Here is a 15,781-nt window from a genome sequence, read left to right as displayed (position 1 = left end):
GGTGTAGATGTGACAGGAAGGGCCCCAAGGCTGAGCTTCTTAGTTTTCCCCAATATTTGTCCTTCCTGCTGAGATCTTTGCCAATGGTGTTTGTTTGCTCGCTGTGTGTGGATACCGAGGCATTTACAAGCAGTTTCTTTACATTGCAGTTAAATACCTTCACAATGGGACAGTCAGGATTTGACAATTACCAGGCTGCTAAGGCTTGAAACAGAAAACAAATGGGGGCCCTGACCCAAGACCAAACCTTCAGGCACCGTGAAAACCCTGCCAGGACACGTGTCCCCCTCCAGGATTCCCCTGTACCCCTCAGGGGTCCCCATCCTGTTGCAGGTGCCTGGCACAAAGAGTTTTCCCTCCCTGTTCTTCCCAATGGAAGGATCAAACGCCACCAACAAAGCATGAGCAGGGTGGCCTTTCCATGTCCTGCCCACTGCTGCTTAGAGCAGAGCCCTGCAGGAATCCAGCTTCCTGGGGATGGGGTGTGGAGCAGCTGGACAGTGCTGGGAGGCTGGGTGAGCATCACTCACCTCCCCAGGAGCTGCCCTTCCACTTCCATGGAAGCTTTGGATGCCAAAGGATGGAGGCCCCACAGCCACACGCATCCCTTGGCCAGGCCTGCTGGCAAAAGGCATGGAGTTATCCCGGGCTTTTCCCACCCCTCCCTGGGCCCTCTTACCCTCCCTGCCAGGCAAGATGCTGCAACCCAGTGCCAGGGCTGCCTCACCTCTGCCTCTGAGGGGGTGCCAGCTGGGCTGTGACACACTCCTCCTCAGCTTGGCCCCAGGCAATTTAGTATTTAACATACTGAACTCTCAGTGGCACTAACAGAGTCCAGACTCGGTGATTCTCTGAACAGGGAGCTGGATGTGGATGTGGTGACTAGCAGAGGCCAGCTTTAGGCTGGTCCTGAGGCTCATGGGTAGGAAAGGTTGGTGTGTAAATCCTCCTCTCACTGCAATCACTTTCCAAAGGGGCTGATTGTTAGCTTGGTAGAGAGAAGCAGAGTGTTCCTGCAGGATAAAGAAGCAGGCCTGGCTCCACCAGGGTCAATGACTTACCATCAAATCTCTTGCACATCTGACAGCCATTTGTGATCACAGGCCAGAGGGTGCAGAGAGTGGCACAGCACAGCCCAAAGCAACACTGACCCATCCCATGGCTGGCGAGCCTGGCCAGGCAGTGTTTAGGTGATGGGCGAACAGCAGGGTCTGCATTATTGCTAATGCTTTAGTTAAATAATAAAGTGCAAGAACTGTGCATAATGTCAGACAGCATTGCCACGCTTATTGCCCGCTCTGTGTTGTGTGTAGAGTAATTGGTGGTGTTGATAATCTAACTATGTGTGATAAAAGCAATGGGCCTAAGTTTATGGTGGGGCTCTGCTTTGGAACAGCTGGGCATGCTTGTCACCTCAGTGGAAGGAATTCAAAGATTCCAGAGGGGCTGTGAGGCTGTACCCAGGTGCTGGGGCAATTTGCACATCCATTTTACTGCTCTGGGTCATTCAGAGACAGCTTTGATGTTAAAAAAAAAGGAAAAGTATGCCATAAACCAAAACAAAACGAAGGAAAAAAGGTAGATCTGGTCTGTAAGACATGGGCTCTCAAAGAGAGGCTGATGTAGCACATCAGTGTCTGGCACAAAACCAAAATTATGCTCTTTCATTTCTCCTCTCTAAGCACATCAGCTGGGGCAGGCAGCACTGCTGAGGCTACATGAGAGACAGCAGCTGAGGCTGATAAAACCCATTTAGGAGAGAGAATTTGGTGCATTTACAGCACTGCTGTAAAGATACCAGAGGTTAATGAGCCCCTTCCCACCCCCAGCTCTGGGTGCTGCAGCATCTCCCAGAAGAGAAAAACTGGGAAGCAAACCCAGCAAAGCTCTCCAGCTGTAGGTCCCACAGGGCAGGGCAGGATGCTGCAGGGCAGCAGTGGCTGTGGCAGGTGTCCTGTGCCAGGAAATGCATCCTGATTGCTGAGGAATCTCTGCTGGATCTGCTCAGAGCCCTGCCAGGTGGGTGGCTTAGCCCAGACACGGGCAGGGTGTGACACGGAGCTCCACCCACACCTTTGGAACCAGCAGGTTCAGTCTCTGCTGCCCTGCTCGATGCCCACGCTGGCCCCAATTACAGAGCATCAAATTGTGCACGAGCAGGAAAAGACCTTGAGTGGGCTCACATTGAGACAATGATCTGCAGTTTAACTTCAACCATTTCCACCACCAGTCCAGCTCTGGGGCTGGGGCCAGGGTCACCTCAGGCATCCCTGTTATCCCAAAATATGTAGTGTCAACCCCCAAATCACCTCACAACAAGAAAAAGGCCATTTGATAATAATTCTGAGACAGGTTTGAAAAGATTCAGTTCTCACAAGTAGCTGCTACAGCCTTACCTCTGAGCATCCTTCCCCTGGCAGAGGTACCCAGCATCTCCTCAGGGTGGTGGAGCCAACCATGGCCCTTGCATGGCCTCATGCCAGCTCTCAGGGCTTTTCTTCCATTTACCATGACTCATCTTTGAGTTATACAATTTCATAGCAACTCTGTAAATAATTGAATCTGCAACAGGCTCAAGCGACCCCTGCACGCACAGACATTACTGCTTTTTCCTCCTGTGGCACTGCACAACTGAACAAATTTCCTTTCCTGGGCAAAAAGTCTCAGAAACAGGATTTTAAAACGAGCTGCAGGTTTTATTTCTTAAAACACTACTAATAAGCAGTTTCTGAGGGTATTAATCAACCATAAGCACATTTTACTTTCAGTAAAAAAGCAAATCAAAGTTAGTAACATTTGGAGGGGAAATGTCTTTATAATAACCATGGGTTGATTTTGTAGAAGAGGAGTTTTCAGATGGTGATGGTCCATCAAGACATCCCTTGGCCACTGCTCACTGCTGGGCAGCATCACAAAGGACATGTCCCACCTCCTCACACTCATCCTGTTCCAAAACCACCTTCCCAAGAGTCTCCAGACAAAGAGCATTGTGACTGGGAGCCCTAAAAATCCCCATTACCTCCATGTCCTCCAACACCCCAGGTTTATTTATCCAAACATAAAAGGCATGGCTTAATGGTGAAGTTTTGTGTTTTATTGTGGTTGGCACCAGAAAAGCATTTGCTCTGTGTTATCTCCATACACACATGCCATAGACAAGACTGTGGTAATATTGGCTTCTGTGATTTTTGTTTCAAATTATTCTGAGATTTAAAAAAATACATTCACAAACCACCTGAGTCGTTTAAACTCAATGACTGCCTGCTATTTCATCACTGTATGCAAAAACCCATAATAACAAAAATCATCCAAAGCCGTGCATTTGTCACTTGAAGTAGAACAAAAAACACCCCAAAACAGTTATTAGTTTGCAACACAATAAAAGCTCTGGGCTTTATTTGATTTTTATTTTAACCACAATGAAAATACAAAGAGCTGGTGGCAATCAGTGTTTGTGATGGGATTTGAATACCAGTATTTGATCCTGTGACCATCCCTACACTCTCCAGGCTGCACCAGCCCAACAGGAGGGTGTCTGGTGCTCAAAGGAGGCACCACAAAGCACATCCCACCTGTTTTTCCCTGAACTCCACATCCTGGGAGTCCCACTGCTGGCAATCCCTGCAGTACCAAACCCTGACACCATGCCCACAAAACGCTTCAGGTGAGGGTGGCCCGGCCCATCCCATCCCTGCCAGCCCACATCACCTCTTACCCTCGATAAAGATTCAAGTGTGACCAAGTCCTGTTGATTTAATCATTTTTTAATAAAGCCATCGTTACTGAGTACACCAAGATTGCCAGTTAAGCTCTCTATATGTCGCTGGAGGTAACAGCGCTGTGATCGACAGCGGAACGGAAAAAAAATAAAACGAAACCAAACCAAAAAACAAACCCCAACCGAAACGAGGTAGGTTAAAACCAGCAACACAGACCTTGTTATGCGACACCCCAACACCACAGGCGGCCATGCTTGCAGCTACTGAGAAAGAAAACCCCAGATACGCACTGAGAACAGAAATCAACTGAGCAAGGTTTATAAGGACACGATTCAACCTGAACTAAACACACACACACGGTTCGGCACAGATGTTGTCTTTCACTGTATGTTGGGTAATTCCTAGGGAGTGGAGGGGGTGGAAAACGAGTAGATTCAGACCCTTGGCCGAAGAAACCACACATATATATATTTTTTTAAGCTCTTTACAAGCCCAATCCAGAACATGGGGGACAGGCAGCTTGTTCCATGGTCCCCATCCCTGTGCCGGCTGCTCCCGCACGCCAGTGCCCGGCTCTGGACTGGGGGGAATGAACACCCACAACCTTCAGCAGCAGGGTCCGGTGCCCACAGCATCCCGGGAGCCCCTGTGGTCACAAACCCCCCTCAGGGGCGAGCACAGGGCTCCTCTGACTGCTCCTCTGTCCTCTCCTCCTCTGATCCCCTGTCCCGGTGCCCGTGGCCAAGCCCCAGGGCAAGCGGGCACCTCCGGAGCAACAAGAAATGGCACCTCTGTCCCTATCAAGACACACCATTATGTGAAGATCCATATAGAAATATGGATTGACAGACTTGACAAAAATGGTAGCTGATTTTTATTAGTCTAAGGCTAGTAGTTTAGCCATTTAAAATCCATTTCCCAAAAGAGGGGAAAAAAACCTATTATTTTTTCTCTTCTTTAAAAATCCGTTAAGCCGTTGCTGCCAAAAGCAACATGTAAATGTTGGTGAAGGCAAAAGATTTCTAAAATTACCCAGCTATATGGTTATGGCCTTCATCACAAAGATAAAAGGTACATTTATTGTGCTGTCTCTCACCAGATTTAATTGGTAACTTTACAACATACTATATATTTGATGCTAGCAGGCAGACAGAATTAAAAACAGACTTTTTGACACTGTTTCTTTCCCCGTTCTTACAAAGTAGGGGACAAAGAAAAAGTAAAACTAAAAAATAAAATAAAATAAAATAAAGGAAAACTCATAACCCACTATAACACAGCGTAATCAGGAGACCTGGGGGGGTCCAAGCGTGAAAAGTCCATCCCTGGCTGCAGTCCCTGCCCCGGGGCTGGCGGCGCCGGGGGAGCGTGGGCAGGGGGTTCCTCGGCGCCCTCCACCTGCCTCTACAGTGTTAGTCCACGTGTTTAATGTCCTTTAAATTAGAAATAATGCCATGGTGGTGAGTGCCAAGTGCTCCTCTGTTACCAGTTCATCATGGAGTTTCTGTTGAGGGTCATGAAAAACACTTGGCTGCTTCCTCCGGATCTCACCGATGCAAAAAATACCTGTTTGGAAGGAAAAAACACCTATTAATACTCAGGGGATGGAGGTAACCCATGCCAGACTGGGATTAAATTGAGCCACTCATTAGTAAATGCAGTAATTAAACCCCATTCTCCCTCACTACCAAAGAGTTTGGAATGCATTGAGAATACCAGGTTTATCACATTTTACTGCCACAGCATCATTTATTATGAAGTACTAACAAAGAACTGCTGTCAGTGATTTGGATCTTGCTAAACATTTACCATTTGGTCAATATCTGCCTCAGTCTGAAATGGCTTTTTTTTGGAAAAGTGAGTCCTGGTATTTCAGCTATTCCTGAAAGTAAAGCCCAGAAAAACGACTTCCCTTCAACATGCTCAAAGGGCAGAAACTCCAGGATTCTGTATGAAGAACAGGGATTTTGGTGCTTCTGGCACAATCCACCAGCATTTGATTGCAAGGGGAGTCTTAAAAAATAATTAAGTTAAAATTTTCAAATATTGAAGGGAATAATCTGAAACCTCTGTCCTTAATAAAACCAAAAATTACTTAATCTTACCAGTTTAATCAGTTCTCCAGAAAGAGATACATCTGAGCTTAGTATTTCAAACCCATCAGTGATCAGTTGGTTCCAGGATTTTAGAAAGATCACAATGTTTTTTCCCTAGCTTTGTTAGAATTAGATTACACTAAAATTAAACTTAAATTTAGCTTCTTGGACAGCTTCTCATAACATACTCAACTGCAAAGTTAGTATACATTTTCCTGCAGAGCTTCAGCCTACCTCCGTGCCCCAGGAAGGGCAGAGCTCAGCTAATGAGCAGCTGTTCACTACAGTGATCATGGCCTTAAAGCTCATTTACTGCACATTATTAAATCCTGCTCTGGGGACACAGCAACCGGTTTCTTCACTGGTTTTGTGATCATGTCCATGATGAAAGATCTCCCTGCTGCTTGGTCCTGACTTATCTTAGTGACACCTTGTGAGCGGAGAAACACCACCTGCAGAAAGAGCTCGGGATTTCAACCATCTCTTCCACACAAAAATGCCTTTTCCTCCAGCAATTTCTCCTCATTCCCTGCCCCCCTGCAACACCAGTGGCAGGGGGCATCTGCATGACAGCCATGCAACTCTGGGGGCCCTCCAGAGCAGTATTTATCACTGCTCTCCACAGAAATGGATGAGGCTGTGAGAGGAAAATAATTTAAAATACATCAAAAGATGCATCAAAAGATGTATCAAAATGTTTCTGCATCAGAGCTCAAATCAGGGTCACTTACACACCCTTGCTAATACTCCACTTTCAGAGTTCACTTGGCAGCCTCAATTTAATGTTCAATGAAAGAACTGGGAGACAGTCAAGCCAAGTCAACGCAGATCTCAGCTAGATGGAGAAGAGATCTTGCAGGCTGAGGTCTCCATCCACTGGAGAAAATTAACTGGGAATAGGCTTAAGGGCACTGCTTATTAAACAGAACCTTCAGATTAATTATTAATCTCAAGACAAACCAGACCTAAGCTCTAAAAGCTCCTTGTAGCTGGCAGCACAGAAGAAGCTTTGAAGTGGACTTACCTTATCATTTCTTTCACACAGAAACTTTAACCTTTGAGCTCTCTTGTGCATAAATACTCCATCCAAATGTCCTGTCTCCACTGACCGGATTTCAATCGCTTTCTCTCCCCAGCCCATTATTTGATTGGAATGAATGTAGGCTGTCAAAAGGAAGCGTTTGGCAGGTGTTACAACTTGTGCTCAGCTAAATATTATGCAACGAGCAGAAAAGCTCTCATAAGCTGTTACTCAAAGCCTAAGCAGATCAATGGCAGAGCTCTGATGGCCTGCAGGGACAGCAGCCCTTTCAGAGCACTTTTCATCCAGAAATTGCTGAGAAATTTAAATAGGAGCAGCATCACTTCTTCCAGTTTCACAAGGTGAGGAGCTGGGCAGTGTTTTGCCTCCATGGGTTGTGGAGCTGAGCAACAGCAGAGCCAGAAGAGCAATTCAAGGGCTCCCATCTCCACACTCAGACCCCCTCCACTCAACACAGTGCAACAGGTTGCATTATCTCACATTTATCTTATACTCAAAAAGTTCAAATCTCCAAGAAATTACTTGTTTTTATTATAGAGGACTAAACAGCAGAAATTTAGCAATTGCATCTCATAGCTGCCTGAGAGAAATCCCCTTTGATAAAAGAGGGAAATCCCCTTCATCCCAAATGACTCCATCCCAGCATTCTCAACTCCTCAAACCACTTGTGGCTTGTGTTTTAAGCAGGGGGAGAGGAAGGGTGACCTACCCACGGAAGTAGGCATTTCTCCCCACTGGAGCACCACGTCCTTAGTGATCCGCCCGTAGGTGTTCACATAGACACCCTCGTCCTCGTAGCACACCAGCATCTCCATCCCGTCCGTCTTGGGCAGGATGACAATGGCGTGAGGAGTGATATTGCCCTGAATCTGCACAGGGAACACACAGAGTCACAATTACCCTGAATGGAAAAAGGGGAAGGCAGCAGAGCACTGCAGGGAAAAAGCCCAAAGCAGCCCGAGAACAAAGCCCTCCCTGCATTCCCCACACAGGAATGGGTTTCAGAGATAAGCCTGCAGGGGAATAGACTGTCATGTTTACCCCAGCATCAAAGCTGTCTGACACAGCAAGGATAAACAGGTTCAGCAATTACAGACAGATCACAACATACACGCCCCCAAGACTGATGGCTGACACTTGGCTGCAACACAAGTAAGTGACTGAGCCAATGAATCCATCACCAGTTCAAATCAAGGTAAATCAACTCAGAATTTTACAGGCAGCCCTAGGGAGGAAATATCCTACTTTTTAGCAATCACCCTCTAGTTCCAAGGGCAGCTGCATTGACTTTCCAGCCATGTCTGCCCTTCCACAGCTAAGACGACACAAAACCATCCCAAACTGCCCCAGTATTTCTCCCTCTGCTCCTGCTAGCTCTCACAGAGGAGACTGTTGCTTGGATCAGATTCAACAATTCTTATATTTGTTTAGTGACACAATTTCTCCTTGACCAGTTTACTGTGGGCCAACAGTATAGATGGAGTTTAAATGACCCAACAAGAAAATCGTACAGAGAGCTCCATTACTGCTCCATCCAGTGCACAGATGGTCCTTTTTGTGGGACATAAAAAAACCTTTGCTTTAAACTTTACTGCTCCTGCACGAGGACAGAAACAGCCTGTGCAGATGAACATGAAGTGTGTGAGAGCCCTGAGCCCTCTTTAAGTGAGGGCAGCACTGGGGAATGTCACACCATCACTGGTCCCCAGTTCTGAGCCCCCGGGAGCCCCCCAGACCCCACTGGTGACCCCTCCTCAGGCAGCAGCACTGCCCTGTACTCACGTGAGATGGTATATAGATATCATAGGAGTTCCCAGAATCTACATCAATCACATGGAAACCAGTGTGGGATCCAAAGATAACCTTCAGCCTCTGACCTTCCTCTACAGTGAGATCCACGAGCAACGGCTTGTGCTGGAGATCTGCAAAAGACTTTTATAATCCCTTCCATGAGCATCACAGAAAACCAGCAAATCCCCATTGCAGCAGCCTGATATGCTTTTGAAATCACATTTGTTTGACTGTGTTTCCTACTAAATACATGGTTATTTATACTCCTGCCTCTCTGTTCCCCTGTCAGATGCCTCAGAGGGTATTCAGTCATCCCAGCAGATAAGTGCCCACCCTTGCCAAGCCCAGCTCTCTCTCACAGCAGCCCGAGGCCAACACAAGGATTTGGTCTCTAAAGGAAGGAGACAGCTCAATTTTACATGAGTGTGTGTTCAGTCTCTCTCAGCAGAGATCCGTGACCACCCACCTCCTGCCTTGGCAGGGATCACTGCTCTGCTTTGGGCAGCTGAAATGAGCCAGTTTAGCACAGACCTGCTTTCCCTGCTCCATCTAACCTGCTGCAGCAAGGCTGGGACCAACCCCCAGCATGTCCAGATCAAGCACCATGGCTTGGGTGCTCAGCAGGAGAGTGACACAAACACCTGTGGGAAGCTGGATCCCAGAGCATTTTGATGCTGCTGAGCTCTCCACGTCACTGAGACCATTTACTCTGGCTTCTGTTCAGAAAAACCAAATGTGACCTAATACTGCATAAGTCCATGTGTGTTGGAAAGATGCAAAATGAGATTACTGAGCATGAACATCTCCACAAGGCATTGCCCTTGTGACTCTTCTCTGCACAGAGCTTGGGATGCAAAGGGCTCTGAAGGACTAAGCACAAAATGCCCACTGCCAGGCTGGAGAGGAGAAAGGTCTCACTGAGGAAACCAAGGCAAGTGAAAAGAGGAGAAAAGAGAAAGAGTGGGTCACTCTCCCAAACTTTTTGTCTTGAAACAGAATCCAAATTGGAGAAGCGGAGAGGACCTTGCAAAATGAAAATAGAAAATCATGTCAGCTTATTTCTGTACTGTATGGTAAAAATTAGTCAGAGGGGAAAAAAAACACCAAACACAAAAACCTCACAAAAAACACTCACCAAAATCCCCAACTCAATTCTACTCATATGTATTTGATCAGCTTTCTGAAAATTCCTCAAGTAAAGCCTGCTAGCATAAACTAATAATAACACTTCATTGTTGGCTGCAAGCAGAACATTTCCAATCTCTTCAGCCAGCAAGGATCCCATCTCCCATGCCTGCCAGGCATCCTGAGCAGCTCAGCTACATAAGCAAAGTGCTTTTCTGCTCTGCAGCATACAGAAACCTCATGTATTTACAATTACAGAGTGTAAAAGACAAACATACCTTAAATGCCATAAACTTGTGATATGGTTTAGGAGCCCAAGCGTAGATCTCTACAGCGTTCTTTAAGGCAATCACCAAGAACTTGATTCTTTCATATTTCACTAAAATAAAAACAAACCCAATTTTAAAAACCTTCACTCTCTTTCCAACAAATCTCCAGAACAGCTTCTCAGGCCATCTCTCTGTTGGTTCTCATTACATAGAGCCCACCTAATGCATAAAGATGAATTCCAAATTTACTCGTGGCTATGGTCTACCCATACTTTTAAGTCAGACCTAAGGCCAGAGAACAAAACCACATCTCTTCAGACATTTATTTCCACTGACCAACTTTGTAGTGGATGCATCCCTCCAGGTCCCCAACTGTGATCCAGCCCTGCTTCTTCTCCACCTCAGGGTCGTTGTGTAAAATCCTGTTTCTCAGCCAGGACAGGTAGTACACACGCAGCTTGTTCTTCTTTCCTGTTGGCAAAGAAATGTCCCTGTCAGAGCAGAGCACGTTTGCATGGACCATCTTGAGGTTTCAGTGCTTATTTTCAGTCACAAGAGGATAGAATTTAAGGCCATTTCATGATAAAAGTAATATAAATAGTAATTGAAAATAGTAGTTTAGTTGTTGTGTTGGGTTTTTCCTCGGGAAGAAATATATGGGAAGTGGAGCCCAGAGCTCTGTCTTGCAGACTGCAGGCAGACACTGGAAAAGGCAGGCTTTTGCTTCCCACAGGCTGGAAATATTCCTTTTCCTATAAATCAGTGTTCACATAGGGACAGTGGGGCTCAGTGGGGCAGTGATCCCAAAGCTCCTACAGCTCAAAGCTTATCCAACCACTCAGCTACTGGGTTTCTTTCCTTCCCTCTCCTTCATACAACATTAATTCCACCCTGGAGATGAGGCAGGAGCTCCTTGGTCTCTGACAGGCACTGCTAACATCAAGCCTGGGCTCTGCAATGCTGAGGGGCTGCCAAGTTTCTGCACTGCTGCCTGTTCTTGGATGGCTATGACATGGCTGCAAAACCCCTGTGGCTGCAGAGCCCCCATGACAGGGACAGGACAGAGCTCACACCGAGCCTGGTGAGATGAGACCCCAAGGACAGACCCTGTCTGCTCCCAGGTTTCCACAAATCCCCAGGACTCATTCTCAGCATCATCCTGGAGTTTGGTGCTATTCCCATTCCAGCTGTACTAAACCCCTCATCCCTACAGCTGGATCCCAAAACCACAGGGGAGCTGCAGACCTGGTAAAGGATGGAGCAGTGAGTCTGGAGCTCTGGCTGGATGGGGGGAGCAGGAATTTGCAGGTGAATGCAGAGCGAGGCCAGAAAGGAAACAGAAGGATGCTATCCAACACTTTCCTCATGAGCACTTCTCTTGCTGCCCTCTGTGAGCTTTGTTGGACAGGTATCAGCAGGAGAAGGCTCTGCCCTGGCTGTCACCCTCAGGCTGCTGTGCTCCTCAGGCTGTTCTGCAGGAGGATGCTGGATGCTCTGCTTGGAGACTGGACTAGAGAAGTTTTGGGGTTTTTTTGCCAGAAATCACCCCATGAGCTTGGTATGAGCACTCTGGAGCTCCCAGATAAACACAGGGACAGTGAAAAGCCTGTGGCCCTCACAATGCTTGGACAGCCCAAGCACATCTGTGGTCTGAACTGGAAATCTAGAGCCATGGATCACGGCTCCCTCAGCCAGAGCCAAACAGACCAAAAGCAGAGCTCTCTGTCCCCTCAAGCTGTGACTGCCTCCTTTGCTGGGCCACCTGCCTGTATCCTGCACCTCCCCTTCCCTGCTCAAGGACACTGGAGATGAAGTGCAGTCAGCAGGTGAAGGAAGCAAACTGCTGAAAGCAGATTAAACTGATTTGATTCCAGAATAAACCAGGTCCAGCTCCCCTGGGAGCTTCCCTCTGACACCAGTGAGCAGGTTCTTTCTGAGCTGGAGCCACTCCGGGCTTGCACAAGGCCCAGCAGATGAGTGACGGGGTGAAAGCACGAGAGAGCACCTGATATTGTCACGAGGACGTTGAGGCCCTCCAGGACGTCCATCTGCTGGAAGCGCCGCCGGTTGATGAGGTTGTAGACCTTGCCCTGCCCGCTGCGGTCCAGCAGCATCAGGCCATTCTCCGTGCCCACCAGCAGATTCACACCTGGAGAAGAGAGCAGAGAGCCATGGGTGCCAGGAGCCAAGGACAACACCCTGAGTTCATCTCTGCTGCCACCAGAAGTGTGACTGACCCAAGGACAGGAAGGGTCACTCTACAGCGCGGGGGATGCGACCCTTGGTGCATGGAGAAGTGTAGCCATGATATTTTCTGAAAAGTCCCTTTGATAGGATTTTTCCTCCTGAGAAGTTGAGAGGCCTCAGGAACAAAATGTAAACAATTATTATCTGCTGCTGTGGAATGCAACAGGTGCATCTGTGATTGGTCTCAGGTGGTTGTTTCTAATTAATTGCCAATCACAGCCCAGCTGTCTGGACTGTCTGGCCAGTCACAGGATTTTGTTATCATTCCATTCTTTCTCCTTGCTTGCTAGCCTTCTGATGAAATCCCTTCTTCTATTCTTTTAGTATAGTTTTAATACAATATATATATCATAAAACAATAAATCAAGTCTTCTGGAACACGGAGTCAGATCCTCATCTCTTCCCTCTTCCTGGGACCACTGCAAACACCACCACAGAGAAGGGGCCAAGCAGAGGCAGGGGCACATTCCCACATATTCCCACAGATTCCCACCCATTCCCAGCCCCTGGGAGCCACAGGGGTGCCTGGGGCTTACCCCAGAGAGCAGCACAGAGGATCTCGGAGTTGAAGCGCTTCTTGTACTTGCGGATCTCGGGGGTGTCGCTGTGCGGGCGGATGTTGGTGGGGTTCACGTTCACCACCGAGATCTTGCGCGCCTCGTTCAGCTTGGCCTGCTCCTGCCTCAGCAGCTCGCTGGTGAACAGGGCTGGCAAGGCAACACAGAAGGACAGGGAGAAGTTAAATGCTCTATCACCTAGTTTTTGGGACAGAATGATAATATTTGGGTTATTTCTCCATGGAGGAGTCATCGCTGTGTTACAAGGTATTAGTTTGCCCAAGCAGACAGCAGGGTGGATTTCTGCTGCTCCCTGTTTCCTCCCGGATCTTTCTGGGGGCATTTTGGTGTGGGGGAGAAGAAGTTGGATGGGAGCGCTGGAGAGGGCAAGGATACAGACACCAGCTATGTCTGGAGTGATTGAAATGTGAGAAGTTCACTGGGGTTATTCAGGCTCCTTGACATGCTTTCCCTCCCATCTCAAACTGGCCACATTGGCGCTTACGATTAGCAGATGACTCTTCATCCTCATCTTCATCTTCATCGGTAGGTGAGGTCTGATACACTCTGGTGTCCACAAAGGGGGTGAAAGAGGCTTTGGTGCTACTTCCCATACCATACTAGAAAATGAACAGCAAGAGAGGGCTCAGTGTACAGAAATAACACCTCTGTACATCTAAGACTTTGTAATTAGCATTTGGTGCCTGCCTCTGCAGTGCCCTTTTTGAGCCCTCCATGAACATCTGCTCCTCCTCCCCGTAACTAATCAGAAGTAAATATTAAATTGGATTTCTGAGTGTTTGTGAGCAACAGAAAATGGGAGGAGCAGGGCTTGGCTCTGCTCTCTCCTCACAGGCAGAAGCACAGCCATGAGGACAGTCAGCAGAGAAGCCACAGGGCCAGAGGCAGAAGCCAAGGCAGGTAAAATCCATCACAGAATCATTTAGAGTGGAGCAGACTTTTAAGATCATCAATCCACCTGGTTACTTCTCTGCATGTCCCACACAGGCCTCAAACCTTCTCTGGGACGTCAGGCAGGCGAGGGTTTGCTTTTCCCACATTCCCATTCCTGCTGAGGTTGGCAGGATGGTGCTGGGAGTCCCTGTGAGGCCCTGGCCTGGGGCAGCTGGCACAGCTTTAAATTATCCCCAGCATTTTAAGTGGGACTGCAGAAAGGGGCATTTCTAAGTTAACAAAACTTAACCTGAGGGTATGGCAGGAAATGTCAGAGCCAATACTTTGCTGAGGGAATCTGGGGATGAACAAACTGCAGTGTCACACTGCTTTCTTTTTAAAACCATTGCTTTAAGGCAGAAAATGAGGCTAAGACCTCCTTCCAAGCAAAAGGAAATCCTTGTCTTTGGAGTCAAAGTGATGTGAATTCCCCCTTCTTTGAGCAGCTTATCCTCCCTACTCCAGCCTTTACCCAGGACATGCTTTATGGATGAGCTCAGTTTAGAGCTGCAGGAGCAGCAAACCCAGCTCACTCTGCAGACCACTACAGCTCATTTTTTCTCCTCTGGGACATTCATTGTCCTTCTTGTGACATAAATCTCCCTCAGCTTTCACCCAGTCACCCAGTCAAGCCCTGGCTGCTCCCTGTCCCTGTGTGACATTCCTGCCTGGGGAGATGTGCCATGGGGAACACCACCACCACCACCCTGGCACATCCCCACTGAAACCAGGCTGGGGCTGCCCTCCAGTGGGCCACAAAGGGATTCAAGGGCACAACAAACCAGGTGTAGGAGCAGCTTCGTGGCTCGTCACTTTTCCCAGCATTTTGGGGCTGGCATCCATGGGCGAGCCAGCATCCATGCCAGAATCAGGCTGTGCATCCTGCTTCCCTCCCAGCCCTGTTCCCTGACAGCCTGGCTGTTTCCATAGAAACAGGATGGATTTCTAAGCAGAACATGGTAACTGAAGGAGTTAACAGCCTGCAGCAAGGAAGGCTGTGGGCACAGATACCTCTGCTTTGTGCTTGTCTCCTCTCCAAGAAACACAAAGATTCTTTCCCTGTGCTGAATGTCTTTTCCATAAAACAATGGCAATTTAAGGAAGAGAAGATTTCAGTTTTTCAAGGGATTTCCAGCTGAGAGCCAGGTGCTTTCCAGCAAATGAATTACAAAGAAACCCCCTCATCCCAATGCACCGAGCATTTTTCCTTGCTCACATTCAGTTATTCTCCTCAGAAGATGACATTTTAATAGCATCCAAGGCTGATATTTAAATATTAAGACTTCATCTTCCCCCAGGTCCTGTTCAACAGCCTATAAACCTGTGTGGTGGCTTACAAAGAGCATCAAGCTGCAGGCTGAGGTCGTGCTTGCATGAGTCACCTGGAAACCCTTGAACAAAATCCCTAAGTTTCCACTCACACCCACTCCCTGCTCAGTCAACTCTAAAATTACAATTTTAGAAATGGAGAAGATCTTTTTGGTTGATATTCTATAAATGAATACATTTAAACCCAATCCTAGGCTGCATTTCAGCCCCAGGATGACTGTGGAAGGTGTTACTTTCAGGATCGACTCTCTCATTCCTGCTTTTCATGCCAATGAGGAAACAGATAAAAACTTGAGGTCAAGTCAGGCACCATCTGTTCTTACGTTTTATCAATGCCCAATTCCAAGAAATTTTTATTTTTATACTGCTAGTAAAAGTACACCATAGAGTGAGAACACCATTTCTATGAAAGAACATAGGATGGCAGAACTTTTGATGTACAACCTACCAAATGAAACAACCACATTAAATACAATAGCTTAATTAGCACCAAATGGGTTGAGTTCTCATGGGAAAAATGAACTGTTTGGCTCCCACAGCTAAGGATGGTAAGCTGGACACATCAATTCCCTTAGTTTATTTGTCACATCTTGTACTAAGACTTTTTACACTTTATTCAATTTTAGTGTTCAGTCATGTGCCCATAAAACAC

General features: G+C 47.4%; 1 protein-coding gene across 5 annotated transcripts in view; it reads right to left on the bottom strand.

Annotated features, from left to right (window-relative positions):
• Window positions 1–3,748: 3,748 nt before the first annotated feature.
• TNIK (TRAF2 and NCK interacting kinase) overlaps window positions 3,749–15,781 on the bottom strand; it is a 146,190-nt gene continuing 134,157 nt past the window's right edge. For all 5 annotated transcript variants that reach the window (XM_074547436.1, XM_074547434.1, XM_074547435.1 and 2 more), the window contains 9 exons: window positions 13,352–13,466; window positions 12,826–12,996; window positions 12,048–12,191; window positions 10,379–10,513; window positions 10,052–10,152; window positions 8,640–8,789; window positions 7,567–7,726; window positions 6,840–6,979; window positions 3,749–5,285 (listed from right to left, as the gene is read on the bottom strand). In XM_074547436.1, the coding sequence (XP_074403537.1) occupies window positions 5,202–5,285; window positions 6,840–6,979; window positions 7,567–7,726; window positions 8,640–8,789; window positions 10,052–10,152; window positions 10,379–10,513; window positions 12,048–12,191; window positions 12,826–12,996; window positions 13,352–13,466 (1,200 nt within the window). In that variant the 3' untranslated portion in view covers window positions 3,749–5,201. The remainder of the gene's footprint in view (window positions 5,286–6,839; window positions 6,980–7,566; window positions 7,727–8,639; window positions 8,790–10,051; window positions 10,153–10,378; window positions 10,514–12,047; window positions 12,192–12,825; window positions 12,997–13,351; window positions 13,467–15,781) is intronic.

Source organism: Zonotrichia albicollis, chromosome 9, assembly GCF_047830755.1.
Source record: "Zonotrichia albicollis isolate bZonAlb1 chromosome 9, bZonAlb1.hap1, whole genome shotgun sequence".
Taxonomy (NCBI): domain Eukaryota; kingdom Metazoa; phylum Chordata; class Aves; order Passeriformes; family Passerellidae; genus Zonotrichia; species Zonotrichia albicollis.
The sequence above is the reverse complement of the archived record's forward strand: the minus strand, read 5'-3'. Positions and strand labels throughout refer to the sequence as shown.